This window comes from Cololabis saira, chromosome 20 (genome assembly GCF_033807715.1).
Source record: "Cololabis saira isolate AMF1-May2022 chromosome 20, fColSai1.1, whole genome shotgun sequence".
NCBI lineage: Eukaryota > Metazoa > Chordata > Actinopteri > Beloniformes > Belonidae > Cololabis > Cololabis saira.
The window spans coordinates 30244784-30260512 of record NC_084606.1 but is presented as its reverse complement, the minus strand read 5'-3'; the positions used below and the strand labels follow the sequence as shown (position 1 = coordinate 30260512).

Here is a 15729-nt window from a genome sequence, read left to right as displayed (position 1 = left end):
AGATAGATATTAACAGTCACTTTATAATTAGAATTATATATAAAAATCTGACTGGATAACGCTGGCTTATTGTGTACATGCAACTCTCCAGCCCGAGCGGCCACTTTGACTCCAGCCTGTTTGATCGTTGCCCAAACCGCTCCGGTAACCTCATTTTGCAGCACGGTGACAGATCTCCAGACACCACACCGTATCGATTTCCCTTCATCATCCGGCACTGGTCCAAAACCCCAGCGTCTAATTTGCTAATGTATCCCCGCTGGAAGCCGGAGCGTACAATGGCGTGATTATTTGTGCATAAGCGAAGTAACTGAGGACAAACTAAAGGAATGAATTAATGAATGAATAAATAAATCGACATTTTGCACCCGCTCTTGAACTCAGGGGGGATGGGAGCTGAGTTCTGTGTTTGCTCTGCCCAAAGGCTTGATGTCATTCACCCTCAGAACAAGGTGAACGCAGCTGCTGACAGGAAAACGTGGCAAAAGGGTTGTAACTCTATTTGACTGCAACGTAACCTCAGCCCAGGTTTCCACTTTTTTTTTGAATGATAACACTAAAAATCACATGAAGGCACAAAACCTAATCTTACAGAATGCACTGAAACTTTCTTTTCTTTTCACATAGGAAACGTGCACTTACAGGGCCACCAAAAGAGCGAGAAAAGGCAGCTCCTGTTCGTGTGAAGTGTTCCGTGCAGCGCTCAGGAATTCTGACTCAGTCTATTACAACATAAAAACCCACAGAACCTGTTCTGTCCATCCAATTATTTCAAGGCCACTAGCTGCACTCTTAACATAGCCCTCCGAGCGATGTCAGTCAACCAGTGCATAGTTACATTTGTTTGGACACGAATTTTGGGGAAGTTGAGAGAACTTTTATTGTGCTTTCAGTTGAAGTGTTGACATGGAGGTCATGCTGCCATTCACAGAGCCTTTTGGTTTAGTGTGCCAGGTTCAGCTTGACGGTTGGTGGTGGTGGTGGGGGGGGGGGGGTTAAACTCAGCAAATCCTCTGGGAGGTTAGGATAAGGAAGAGAGCATAAAACCAAATAAAGCTGCTTTTCTCTTGGAGAGAGACAAAGTCGCTCGTATGCTTAAAGGGCCTGGATGAAGTGATTATATCTGTCTGGACCAAATGTAGAACCAACGGTGTTCCTCACGTTCAATATTCACATTTTGCAGGTCTAAAATGATGCAGGAAGGGCTGCCACGCAGACAAAACCCTTCATCGACGACATCGAAGAAGAAAAAGCCTAAATGCGAGACAGCTCAGTGGATAAAATTAATTAGCAAGCAGCACTCTAACCAGGTAGCTTTTGCAAACTAAATCCTCCCGGATGTATAATCCCAGGACAGGGACGACTGGAGTCCTCTGGCCCACGGCCTCGCAGTCATTTGCAAGCCAAAGAAGTCCAGGTTCTCATGTTTCCCGTAACGACTTTCCCTGTGTTCCCTGTCTGGAACTTCAATTACCACATGAAAGATAAGCTGCAAGTGAGAAGCATTACAGATGACAATCCCATACCGCATTGTGCTTGGCTGGCATGCCAAGTTCAACTCTGTCTGCTCTTTGTTTTCGGATGCTTATCTTCAAGTGACAAAGGTCCATCATTCCTCTCAGATGACTGATAGCACATGGCGCCATCTTTGAACATGCTGGTTAAGTCACCCTAAATATCTCAAACTTTACTGATTGATAGGAAAGGATGTAAATAAGGAGCAGTCTTCTAGCTTTGGGACGCGATGAATAATAATTCGGTAACATCGGTAATAGTAGGTCAGGCATCACCAACCAGTCTTCATTTTTTGAGATTATTCATTTAGATTTGTTGAAAAAGAGAGGCCCAACTCAAAAATGTCTTGTTTTTTTTTTTTTAAATGGTTTTCATCAAAATTACATCATTAGCATTTTTTTTGTATTAAAGACTTTACACAACGCGAGTAAGATCAAAATCCCAATATATTATAATTTCATTTCAAAACACAGTTAATATCAATTGATAAAAACAGTTGTTTCTTTTCAAAAGCAAGCATTATAAAAAAAAAATAACAAAAAAACATTTGTCAAACAAATCAACAAAGAGTTTAAAGTCAAAACAACACACCTCTGTACAACAATGTTTAGCTCTTGTGAAACTTTTTTTTTCTTTACATAAAAACAGAAAATAATTAAAATGTTTTCTAAAAGCGAGCAAATGTTTCACATGTGCCCACAATCAATAAATCTCCCATTTGGTGTTAGACAGTTTCGGTTATGTTCACATTGCCAGACCCAATCCAGTTTTTAGCACATCCAGATTGTATGGATACATTTTCTGACGGTCTGAACTATTTTTTTTTTTTTTTTAATTTTGAACGAAATCTCATAAATTTTATAATTATAATGTGATACAGATCGGATTTGCACAGTTGCATCCCAATCTGAATGGTCTGGCTACTCAAGAGGGATATGAAAAAGTCCACACACCACTGCACGTATCCACCTGTTCTATGTGCCTGCGTTACCATAGCTACCACATGGATCAGCCAATGTTAGCAAGGACATTCATATAATCTCTGATCACTATTGCGTATAATATAAACTAATCTTTCAGAAAGATGGGATTCTGGTCTGATAAAAATCAGATTTGGGCTGGCACATGAATCTGAGCTGTGACTCAGGGCTAAATTACTTCAAGAACTATTACATTTCTTTGGTTTTCAGTCAAGGATCTGGGCTTTGGATGTGCAACTGATCTCTTATGTACAGCAACGTGCTGTAACCCTCCACAGATGCTGAGGATTCCAGTTTGTGAACTCCTGTCAATAAAAATAACTCAGGAGGGTAGCATGTACAGTAAGTGGTGCTCAGAATTTGGCATGGACGCAAAGTGCACTTGCTTGCTTGCTCACTTAAACTAATCACTGTGCCACTTGAAAATCGGTTTACCTGAATCAGTCAGCATGAAATGTCCAATTTCCTAAAAGGCTGCTAAATCCTAATCTAGAGTTTGACTTAAATCAGTTCATGGTGGTTGGCAAGTGGTAGTCAAACTTTCCACAGTTGCAAAGGAAAACTGTCATACCCCTGCTGCTGTTCTCCTGTCCTCATTTTTTTAGTTATACTGTGAAAAAAATGACACCACCGAGTTATTAAACTCTTAAATAAATATGATCATGAACAATAATACAGCACCTTTTTAACATTATTATCAAACTTGAAGAGATTACTACTATTGAGCTGTTTTCTCTTGTACTTCGGGTGACGTTAAGAAGCAAAAGGTGGAAAATGGTTTCACGGCAAAAACAAGACATTGCCAGACAATGTGGGTATTGCTACTATTAGAGGAAAATTAAGCACACGAGAAAGAAAAATAAACGGAAAGCTGAGTTAAAAGTGAAGAATGCATTTTAGAGTCTTTCTTCACAAAGCAAGCGTCTCAGTAGTCTCTGTAACCACTGCGTTCGGCTCGTCATCATTATCCGAAGCAGTAGTACTCGTCCGACTCCGCCCTGAGTTTCAGAGGTGATTTGGTGTAGACTTCACCATCGATTACAGTTTCATCCACAAAGCAATCAAGGTCCGTGGGCGAGGGATCCTCCTGGAGGTCTTCCGCCAGAGTGTCCAGGTAACTCCCCACGGACAGGCCGTCCAGGCCGTCACTGTTCCCATCGTTCAGACTGTTGAGGCTGCCTCGCAGCGAGCTGCCCTCCTGGCTGTCCGACAGGCTGTACAGGCTGCCCGTCAGGCTGCCGTCTTGGCTGGCCACGCCGCCTTTGTCTTCCATCACCCAGCGGATGGACTCGATGCCCTCGTTGATTGACATGAGCTGCTGCATCAGCTTCACGTCGATGGCTCGCAGATTGGCCTGTGTCGTGGAGATAAAAAGGTCACTACAGGAAACATACCAGCATAAAAATCAATAGATTAACAGTCAATTTAACTGCATAGCTGAAACATGCTGATCAATGTTCGTGTACCTCCACATCATGCAATTCGGACCTGGGCTGTAGCCCAAATTACACAATACCAAAACCATCATCATTATTATTAACCAACATTAAAATACATTGTACATCCGGGTATAAATATAAATCAGGCCTCAGAGAGTTGGTTACTATGCAGAACTTTAAAAAGAAAAAAGACACCATGGACTGTTTGGGATATGAGGCCACTGTTACGGAAAGTAGCAAGTGCTTCTATGGCAACTATCTTGTTGGAAAACAACATAGATCCCGAGTTGTTGCAATGCCAATATGGTGAGCTACTCCAAAAGTATCTATCTGCCCAAAATAAACCGAAATCTTGGATTTTTCCCAACAACAACCTGCCCAGTATTACTTCCTAACATCTGTTGTGGGACAGACACAACAGTTAGCATTCTTCTGGTCGCTTCGTGGTGAGAACATTGTGTCCCGCTTTGTTTAGACTATCAGTCTTTGTTTGCGTCATATTAACTATGTGGCACCGACCAGGCAAGACAGGAGACGGTTTTTCAACCCGGATAACAAATGGCATGCCTCCTTTAGACAGTATGGCCATTGATTAAACTCCCAGCCCTAACAAACCGTGCAATTGAGCGTGGGTGGAAGTGGACAACCTTCAGAGTCATTCAGAAGGAATCCCCTGCATCTGCTGGGTGACAGCAGTCTGAATGAATAATGGTGCATGGGCAGCTGTTACACCCCGCCGCCGTCACAACACCCGGGCAGCTGGCTTCACACAACAGCCTTTATTTAAGGCGGATGTGCAGCCACCTTTCATCCGGCTCACATTGCTGCCAGTCGTTTGTTTAGCTATAACCGCCCGCTTAAAACACACATAGAAGACAAGCAGAAGGTGTACAGGAATCTTGGGTCCGTGCAACTATCTAATATCTAAATTACGGCACCCGTGGGTCAGGATCGCTAAAATCAGCTTGGAAAAAGCAATTAGTGCAGCATATTTTGTGTGTCTTAGATTAAAAAACGTTTACCTCTCAGTCTCGCAAATACAAAAGAAAAGCTGCTTCCACAAGCTTGTACGTGTTTGTGCCAGAGGTCTGTATGGCTCAGTAACTGAGCTGTGACTGGAGCAATAAAAACACAGCAAACAGTTGAGGCCCACGTGTGCAATATGTGCTCCAATGGCAAGTTATCCTAAAAGAAATCAGCTTTTTTTAAAACTCTTGTCAAATTTTCTTTCTCAAAGACAATCAAATGACTTTTTTTAATATCTGTATCTGAGGATCAAACTGATATAAAGATTGTTCAATTAAGAGGTCGATTTTTAGTCCAATAAGGTCTGTGATCATAATAAAGTTAATCCCCTGAGGGCAGCGTCCTGGCTGCAGGTCAGGCCGGCCGGCCAGGACACAGTCCTGCTCCAAGACCATCTGCTCAGGACTCCTAATACCTCTCTCTCATGGCCGCACTTATGTGAAACAGGGCTCCAGTGGACTGGATGCACGGAAACTTCACCCTTGCGTGCATTTTAAAGTGGTTTACTGTGTGTTGGTACAGTTGGAGGGGGTCACCAGGGTTCACCGGTGTCACATTGCTCTCTTAAAGACAGCCAAGCGCACCAATCACCGCCGGAATCTGCTCTTTAACAACCACATGTTGCAACGTGGAGCCGGCTTGCAGCGCATCCATGAGTTTCAAACATAACACACACAACAAAAAGACAGTAGCTATAAGTTATTGGTTTGTGGCGTCTGTCAAAAACAGAGAAAGTAGTGCGCTCACCATTTCTTGCCGGAGGAACAGCATCTTACTCTCCAGTCTCTTCAGGTCGCCAGAACCTGCGCAGAAGTTGCAGGTGGATAAATGCGGGGACTTGTCTCTGGTCTTCTCTCCGTGCCTGGATCCCGTCAGGGAGCGCACCAGGCTGTCCGGGGCTTTCCGACCCAGTTTACTCTCCAAATCCTTCAGCTCAGGCGACACGTTGCCGTCCTCGTCCATCGCGGAGGGAATCCCTGTATGAATCCCTGTAAGTCCGTCCTGGGGAGGGAGTGGGGTGGTGGTGGTGGTGGTGGGGGGTGTGATGAGCGCGCAAGAGGGATCCGAAGTGGATTCAAATAAGGGGAATAAATAAATAATAATTTAAAAAAAAGTTGTGCTTTGCTCACTGAGCTCGGCAGACTGACGCGAGGCCGGAGCAGCTCTTGATGTAGAGCAGCCGCCGCAGCGAGGGCCCTCCCATCGGGGCCCTCCCACCGGGGCGGAGGGCCAGTAGCAGGGCTGCGGGGGGGAGTGTACATCACACATGTGCTCAAGTAGACACGATACATAAGCGAGTGAATAAATACAAATATGAAAATGAAAAAATAAATAAGTCAAATGTAAATACAGTATTCATCAAAAAACTTCGGTGGATACTTTGTTTGGTGTCAATTAGTTTAAGGGATTTACTCTTTAAACTCAAGTAAGAAACCTTTAAAGTGGGTGGAGTTTTTTTTTTTTTTTTATTGTATTTTTATATTTTCGATCACAACAAGAGGGGTATACTGTACATACATAGACAGTACTCGAGTTGTAAAAAAAAAAATCAGGGGGGATGGTGGATTTTATCATATGGGGACAGATAATTTGTGCTGATTACAAATATTATAATATATTACAAATAATAGCAGTGACCAAAACACCTGCAGAAATACTGCAGGAATGACATAGCAGCAGTTAAATGCAGCCTTCTGTAAGCTTTAAATATCCACTGGGCTTACATCAAATACATCAAAACACAACAATAAAAAACAGTTTTCTGAACTTATCAATATGACTCTGTCCTTCACAGGATAAGTAAAATGGATCACTGCAAAAACTCAAAATAAGAATATTTGTCCTATTTCTAAAATGTCTCATTTTAGTAAAAAAATCTTATTACACTTAAAACAAGACTCGTCATTGGAAAAAACAACAATTTTCACCTGTTTCAAGTAGATTTTCACTTGAAATAAGTAGAAAAATCTGCCAGTGGAACAAGATTTTTTTTGCTTAATGAGAAGATAAATATTGTCCCACTGGCAGATTTTTCTACTTATTTCAAGTGAAATTTTACTTGAAACAGGTGAAAATTGTTATTTTTCTGGTGTTATTTTCCTGGTGATGACTCTAAATGCTGAAATAGCAGTAAAACCACATTCATTGATGAAATGACATAAGGGATGGAAAGGGGGGATGGCAGTTTTACAGGGGGGATGATTTGGACCGTTTTTATTTCAGGGGGGATGCCATCCCCCCTCATCCCCCTCAACTCCAGTACTCTACATAGAACACAAAACCCCCACATCTCAACTTCCAATAAAAAAATTTAAGTCAGTCAAGGTCCATACACACCAAGACATATTTCATAGTGCTATAATCATGCCAAATATTCTAACCAGAAATTCTACTCATTGCACTAATTGAAAATACCAGATAGCACTACCATATCAATGACTCTGAAATAATAATTAAATAGTTAAATAGTTTTCCTACCATACTTCATGATGAAGGGGACTTCATTATGAAAAAAGTAGGAAACACTTCATGTCATTGTTTTCCTATCCTAAATTGGGGCTGGTCTGTTAAAGAACCAAAATGATATCCAAACATGTACCATCAAAACAAAACGGAAACAAAACTAAAAACCTAACAAAACAAACAGACAGACATAAACTTTGGGAAAACCCCACTTAAAACAAACAAGACAACAAAACAATACAAACTGTTGCACTCAGATCTTATCATTGTCACTATGCCTTACTTACCTTTACCTACGAGATTCTTAAAGTCAAATTCTGTATGAGATTGCCATATTTTTAAGAAGTCTGAGGATCTGCCTTTACCCCTTGTAATAAATATCGTCAAGGTAGCTTGAGAGTTCATTGCACCAGTGGACTAATACTGGGGGTTTTGATTCTTTCCAATTTAAAGTTATACATTTCCTGGTTGCCAACATAGCAAGATCTATATATCTGCATTGATATTTGTTCCACTTGTCTGACATATTAGTTCCCATAAAGTGGGTGGAGTTTTGGAGTATTTACATTTGTGTACAGTATGTGAAATGTGCTATACAGAATGAACAGGTTTACAATAAAAGTGATTTTAAAGTGATAAAAGTGTCATTTTCTTCATGGACAAAATAAAATATCCCACTCCTAAAGAAAATTGGGATGTTTATCTTGATTTTAGACACTATATGTTCAAATTGAGACCAGAAATGGAGAGATGGAGCACCGTGGTAGAATAAATGAGTTGTGGTTTGTGCCGACAGCCGCTTCCTCTCTGACCCCAGAGACCGCAGGTGAGCAGCACCAGGACACGCCGGAGTGGTCCACACAAGAAAGTGCTTTCTGTTACTTAAAAGTGCGTTTCTGTCGAAGTTTTGAAACAAGACGCATGAACTTGTTGAATTGCATTTAATTCTCATCTTTGACATGCCCCCCCCCTTTCATGTTGCTGTTTTACCTCCTTAGGTGAAGAACGAAGCCATAACTGTAGCAATTCACATAATTTGACATACACCCACATTCAAGTATTCCATATAAACATATATATATATATAAACATTTTTTTTCAAGTTTGTTTTATTCAAATGTTAAAAAAGACAAAGAAATAAGCAACATATGGACACTTGTTTTGCATTTGCTTTTAAATAAGCACCTGATTTCAACCATTTTCGTTGTTTATTTGCTATTTCAGATGCTTAAGTTTATTCTAAATACCTCATGAAAAAAAAGGAAGCACACAAATGTCTTTTATACAGTAGCAGAAACTGAAGTAGCGCCCCCTTGTGGGCATCCTAGCTCCCACATACGGACACTCTTCTGACAGTCTTAGCATAAAGTAGAAGCTGCAGATCTTTAAGCTTGTTTAAATCATCATTATCATCATTTTGTAGGGGTTACAAAAGAAACAACAGCAAAACAACAAAAAACAAAAAATCTCAGCATCCACCTTTGTACTCTCTACATGTGATCACTTTAAGTTTAATGTCAAGAAAGCTTATATTTCAAGGAAAATCACTATTTGTTCAAGGACATATGAAAAGAACACATTTTACATATTTAAGATAGATTCAAAAGAGAATATCTTTGCAGGTTTTGCAAAGATGTAGTCTGGGACTTTTTTATTTGCATTCAGTAAGAAAATTATATTTTTAGTGAGAAAATATACACGTGACAAAGTGCATAGCTTTGTCATTGGAAAAAGAAAGAGAAAAGGCACATAGGTGGGGCTTCTTAGGCCAATCTTAGACCACAGATTGGCTTTTTTCATCGTCGTACCGCTGGTACTGATCTCCGAGCAGAGGCTGGCGGCCCTCCATCTTGTAGGACCTGGCGCGCACAATGCACGTGGTGGCAGCAAAAATGACTGCGACGACCACAAGGGCAGAGACTATCGCCACGGTTATGATCTCAGTCAGAGTTAAAGCTTGACCTAGAGAGGGATACGAGTAGATGGTTAATTCCTTCATTGTCAGTTCATTCAAAAGGCAAAAATAGGATAATAAAAAATAGGATAATATTACCAGGCCATTCAGCTTCGTAAGAGTAGCCAAGATTTTCAGGCGCAGGTAAAAACATCTCAGCGTTGGTCACTGGAGGCCAGAAGGGCACCATGTTGTAGCGCCTGTTGTGACCAATGGGAGCATTTTCTTCTGGATAAACGGCTAAATCTGTGAGGAAACACCTACATTTAGTTCTAAAGCTCATCGTGTTGACTATAAAGCACAACATTGCAGGAATTGTTGCAGAAACAAAAAGAACAAGTTGGGGCCAACCGTACTATTGTTTCGTGTGTGGCTAACTTAGCTGCTCTTTAATATCAGACTACGTAAACTTCAGCATTTTGAGAGGAACCCACTGCTACACCAACCGACTGGATGGCTTGCTCGCTCCACCCATTTGCCCATTTGATTTAAAGTTAGCTCAAATCACAAGCTCAACAACAAAGAGGTCATGTGACTTTCTTACATCACATGGGGTTTTAGCGCCACTAGGGCTGTTCGATTAATCGATTTTAAATCGTAATCGCGATTATGTAATTAGAACGATGTTAAAATGTGAAAATCGTAAAATCGATTTTTCACTTTTTTTGACAGGTAGAGGTGTGTGACTGACATTACACACCTCTACCTCCTTCATGGGTTGCATTATTATTTAGCATGCAAAGGCCCAGTTTAGTTTAATTAGAAAATGTCTTGTTTTATTTAATTGGAAATATAACTTACTGTATGTTTGCAGGTGCTGATTTGCTGATTTTTTTTTTCAGAGATAAAACTTTATATTTTATTATATTTTTTAAAACTTTTTTTCAACTTATTTTACAGAGTTTTGCACTTTATTCATTCATTTTTGGTTTAATAAGAGCAAAGTTTGCACTTAAAGCCCAATGTGGCAAATGTTCAATAAAAAAACAGCATATTTGAAATCATTTCTTTGCCTTTTGTCAATTCACAAAATAATCGTAATCGTAATCGAAAATCGGATTTTGAGAGAAAAAAATCGAGATTTTATTTTTGGGCAAAATCGAACAGCCCTAAGCGCCACATAAACGCACACCCTTTAGTGCAGCTGGCCCCTTAGTTGTTCAACTTTAGAGTGAACTGCTGAAACACCTGGACCATGTCTCCTCAACCATTCGTCAAATATGGCATCAGTGAAGGTGTGGAGGAGGACAAAGACGGGATCGTTGGGGGAGAGGTGAGTCTGTCCTCCCGTCCCATTCAGAAACAAGTGAGCCAGGTTGTGCAGGCTCCTCACGACGGGGTCGTAGTTCCCCTGGGGGGCGCTGTAGCCTGCCGAAACAACATGAGAAGCCATGAGAGAAAGCTATGTATGAGTGTAGGAGGACATTTCAGTGTAGAAACTCACCTTCAATGGTGTTTCTAAAGCTTTCAGAGGAGGTGGAGTAATAGGGTGGAGTGTCGAAAGTGTTAACTTGCAGACAGGCGGCCACGTCCTGGGGCTCTGGAAGACGCTGAACCATGGGCCTATTGACATTTCCAGCAGGGTTTCTTCTGATGGGGGAACTCTCCGTGCCTGCAGGGGGACCGCAACAGAAACCAGCTGAGACATCACAGTCACATTTTCTCTTGTCTTTAAGTACAAGGGGCATAGCTACTGCATCCCTACAGTAGATCACAAGACAATGGTGAACATTCGTCTTACTGTTGCAGATGGTCCCCAGTGTGTCGTAGTCTTCCACTCCTTCGCAGACAACCCTCCACTGGGAGAAGATGGAGTTGGAACTGAGGGAATTCATGTCAAAATTGCTCCGGGCTCCCATCAGGTCATCCGTGCAGATGTCACATGTGCTTCCACCGATGGCAAAGTTCCAGTAAGGGAGGGCAAAGGAGGGGTCTTGCAGCATGTCCTGGTGGTCGGGCATAAAGAGAAGCACTCTCAAAACTTTCTTTGTTGTCCCACTGGTACATTTATTCCCATTCAATCTAGTCAATTGAGAGTATGTGTGATGTTTAACGATGTTGTTGTAATTCACAGTATAAATTAGCTTTTTTTCACGCTCTGGGATTTATGGCAAACGCATTGTTAGCAATATCAGCTCTCATTTGAATGAATAAGTGTGCTGCAAATGAAAATCGGTTCCCTGAAAGTCTTTGTAAAAGTAATTTTTAAAAAGGTCTCTTATCACTTCTGAAGCTTTGGCGGAAATTGGTCATAATGGATTTATAAAGACTTTCATTATCTTTCTAAGGAGGTTTTAGAGAAGTAGAAAAAAAAGAAAGAAAGAAAAACACCCAAAGTTATACAATCTTACCCTAAAACTTTAAGCTTTTTATACAAAACCAAAAAGTGTGTGCTAAATCCAAAGAATAATAAGACAAACAATTCTCACCTGATCTGATTTAGGACAAAAAGCTTTTTATTTTTGTCAGTTTAGTGGGCAGCCTATAATTCCCAATTCCGATTTAAAAATGAACTCTCCCTCAAACTCTGTCGGTGTGCCAGGCTTGAACAAAGGCGTGCCAATTAGGGAGCTCGAGCACAAACCTGCACGGGATAAGGATGGAGTTGCTCTACAGGAGTCCAACACTCTGTCAGGGTTTCAAATCCACATGGCAGCTTCATTTTCCACCCTTAATTGGCCTGCACTGGATAATCGTCATACCAACCCTACTGGAAGGGGTAATTAAGAGTCTCCACTGCACCGGGTAATAACTGCTCTCAGCCAAAGAGTACTGTTGTTGCTTTATCCAAGTGGATAATGTGCAGATCAAATCAAACCTCAGCCCATGAAGCATTTAAAGTCATATTTTGCATGCTGCTGCTCATTAGAATGTGACATTGCATACTATACTATAATTTCCTCGCCAATAAAATTCTGAGGAAATGCATTACATAACAGAAACATGCAGGAGAACAGAACATCCAGCCTATTATTATGGTCTGGAAAGTGTTGGTGAATAAAATATTGACCTTATGAAACAGCTACACCGGCTTCCAGTGAGTCAAAAGATAGAGTTTAAAATCTTACTGCTGGTCTAAAAAACACTGAATCTTGGCCCAAAATCCATGCTTGATCTGTTAGTTCCCTATGAAGCTCCCAGACCCCTGATGTTCATCTGGATCTGGTTTGTTGTGTGTCCCAAGAACCAGAACCAAGCAAGGTGAGGCAGCGTTCAGTTATTCTGCTCCTCACCGGGGGAACAAACTTCCTGTAGACCTGAGGTCTGCTCCAACTGTCAGCTCCTTTAAATCAGGGTTAAAAACATTACTGTTTACTGAAGCGTACTCTTAAATTAAATACTTACCTACTGTACTTTACTGCCCTTACTTTTTAACAACTTGTGCTTTTTATTATTTTACCTCTTTTCTTATAATTTTCTTTGTTATTTACTGTTTAATTGTGTCTTGCTGCTTTTAATGTTGATGTAAAGCACTTTGAATTACCTTGTGTTGAATTGTGCTATACAAATAAACTTGCCTTGCCTATATACCAAAAAATGTTCCTGTTTCTAAAATATCTTGCCCACAGAAGTGAACCGTGGAGGTTTGCAGTGCCTCACCTGCATGTCTCTCTCCAGCTGGAGCAGGTGGTACCTGTGCCAGGACAGGAACCCGGGCCCCTCGTGGGAGAAGTCCACCCCCCCAAAACTGGCCTGGCCCGCGCCCAGGAACGTCTTGCTGACGGAGTAGTAGTGGGACCACACGAAGTAGTTGTAGATGGTGACGTTTTCGAACAGCGTGCTGTTTCCGTCCGGGCTGAAGATGCCCTGGTAGTGGCGGGTGGCGATCACCAGGTCCGGGTGCACGGTGCGCTTGGCCCGGTCCAGCGCGTCCACGAAGGCGCGCTTCTGCTCCGCGCTGAGCTGCATCACGTTCCTCCTCACTGGGGGATTCAAGTAGGGGGGCAAATGGGATTATATAAATATGTCATGCGTAAAAACTCACACCTGATGTCTTTGTACGTTTTTACCGTATAGAAACGTAATTCTTGCCATTTTAAGAATGTGACCGTGTGTGACTCTACTGCCCTTACTTTTTAACAACTTGTGCTTTCTATTATTTTACCTCTTTTCTTATCATTTTATTTCATTTTATCTGATATTTATGTTTTAATTGTGTCTTTCCGCTTTTAATGTTGATGTAAAGCACTTTGAATTACCATCTGTGAATTGTGCCTTATAAATAAACTTGCCATAATTGCCTTGATGATATTTTTTTTCTTCATTTAAAAAAAATTAAATAACAATTTTGGGTGTTTTTTTGAATAAAACAAAGATAAAAATCACCACAAAATGGGTTTAAATGTTTTTCCATGGTCACAGCTCCCACTCACTCACCCACAGCGACCCTCTGGTCGCAGTTCGGCCCCGTCAGTCCGTGCCTGCAGCGGCCGCAGTTGTATCCGCTGAAGTTGCCGTTGCACTGGCAGGTGCGGCTGAAGAACCGGACGGGCCAGCGCTCCCGGTCGTCCCGGCCGTCGTGCGGGTACTGGGGCCCGTGGGGCCGCGTGTCCACCGCCACGGACACGCACTGGCCGCGTCCCGCGCCGAAGCCGCAGGGGTCGGAGAGTCCGGGGGGGGACGGGCAGCACTGGCCGCTGCGGAGCCCCTCCGGGGTGACGCACTCCCGGGGGAACTGGGCCCTCACGGCCCCCGCGACCACCAGCACCAACACGCAGCTCCGCCACATCATACACAAGCTTCTCTCTTATTTGGTCAAGTTTTACGCACCACCGTGGCTGATTTGGTCAGTTTTGGCCCTTTACACACACTCTGGTTAACCTATTATCCGAAAGTAAACGTGCATCACACCAGGGATTACTTTCTCAGCCAGATTCAGAGCGTGACATCCCTCCTTCCTTGCAGACCCCTTCCTCTCTTTCCCCCACAAACCAGCTCAGCTCCACCTTAAATACCGGATTAGCGCATGACTACCAGGATTTTCGGACTCCCGCGTGATTCCATCACATAACATCATACTGGAGGGGGAAAAAAGTATAGTGTGATCTGGTCATGCACAGTTTAGTTTTTTTTCTTTCTAAAATGTCAAGTAGATACAAACTGGTATGAGAAAAAAGCTAAATGAATGTGGGAAAAAAGATATTAACTAGGAAATACATTTGTAGGGCACCAACAGGCTCGGTTCCTTCAATAAATCTTACATGCCTCCCTGAAGTCAAAGAAAACTTTCCCCTGCATTGTGGAGAAGACACTAGATAGCTGTTAATTGTCAGATATATTTTTAAGACATGTTTATAAGCTGAGCTCCAGGGACCAACACTCTCTAATTAAAAACCAGATGCTTTGCAAATTCACACATCAAATGATGTTGATTGGGAGACCTTTCAGCCAGGAAGAGGAGAAAATCCTGCCTCCAGCTTCGAATAACATCAAGTGTAACTTGAAAGACGTTCACTTTAAATAATAGGTAGGAAGGGTTCGAGTCCCATGTTCTAATTATGGTTTAAAGTTTGTGTTTTAAGTGAGTTTTGGACAACAACAAAATAGCTGGTGGTGGGGTTCAGATAAGGACAAAGTTTGGGTTCCCTGTGTAAATACAACAGTCTAACCCTTTTTCAAAGTTGAATGGTATCGACCTTTTGAGGTTGGAGGACAATCTGTTTTTTGTTTGTCAAGAAAAAAACTTATACTTGATTGATCCCCCATGGGGGGATTTTCCAGTATCACAGTAGCATACAACTGAATAGAAACAGATATTTATATTAATTAATATAGAAATAATAGACAGAAGAAAAAGCACTTGCATCTCTGATAACCGCAACATGGTCAATGGCTGACATGACAAAAAAAGGAATAATTTACTATATATTTTATGATTTCTTTTCCTTTTTGAAGGCTTTGTGTTAGTGATCACTCAGTGATCTGTTAGCAGTGATGAGATGCTAATTTTTGAACTTAATGTGTTCCTAAATAGTTTTGTTCATTTCATCATTTCAAATTGGTCTTTACAGCAGCTGTTTCCCAAAGTGTGGTCACGAGTTGCAGATTTTGGCCTGGTACTAGACCAACTTGAGAGGTGCCCTTTGTCACACTGCAATTGTTTGGGAGTTCTTAACACATTCTTAGCTCTCTCCGAGCTATTTTTTTCCTTTTAGACTTATAAAATAGCTCTGAACAGACACAGAGGTGTTTTCTTTTCATATAACAACAATAAGGATTGATGTGATTATTTTAAGGACGCCTCATCTAGGTCTCAGTCTTCTGTCCCTAGTATCAGCAAATACCACCCGAAGTAACTGAACTCCCTCGTCTCTCAAGACGACTGCTTCAGTTTTACGAGGCGATGTCACAC

At 41.7% G+C, this 15729-nt stretch overlaps 2 protein-coding genes across 2 annotated transcripts; both read right to left on the bottom strand.

The window, feature by feature from the left end:
• Window positions 1-1911: 1911 nt before the first annotated feature.
• Window positions 1912-6091, bottom strand: LOC133420673 (leucine rich adaptor protein 1-like). The gene is made up of 2 exons (XM_061710434.1): window positions 5708-6091; window positions 1912-3849 (listed from the first exon to the last, which is right to left on the bottom strand). The coding sequence occupies exons 1-2, from the start codon at window positions 5921-5923 to the stop codon at window positions 3460-3462; spliced, it is 606 nt and encodes a 201-aa protein (XP_061566418.1). The 5' UTR covers window positions 5924-6091; the 3' UTR covers window positions 1912-3459.
• Window positions 6092-8889: 2798 nt separating this feature from the next.
• Window positions 8890-14289, bottom strand: LOC133420666 (5,6-dihydroxyindole-2-carboxylic acid oxidase-like). The gene is made up of 7 exons (XM_061710428.1): window positions 13755-14289; window positions 12978-13300; window positions 11119-11323; window positions 10822-10989; window positions 10566-10745; window positions 9477-9623; window positions 8890-9385 (listed from the first exon to the last, which is right to left on the bottom strand). Exons 1-7 carry the CDS (start codon window positions 14107-14109, stop codon window positions 9198-9200), a joined length of 1566 nt encoding a protein of 521 aa, XP_061566412.1. The 5' UTR covers window positions 14110-14289; the 3' UTR covers window positions 8890-9197.
• Between the last annotated feature and the right edge of the window lie 1440 nt (window positions 14290-15729).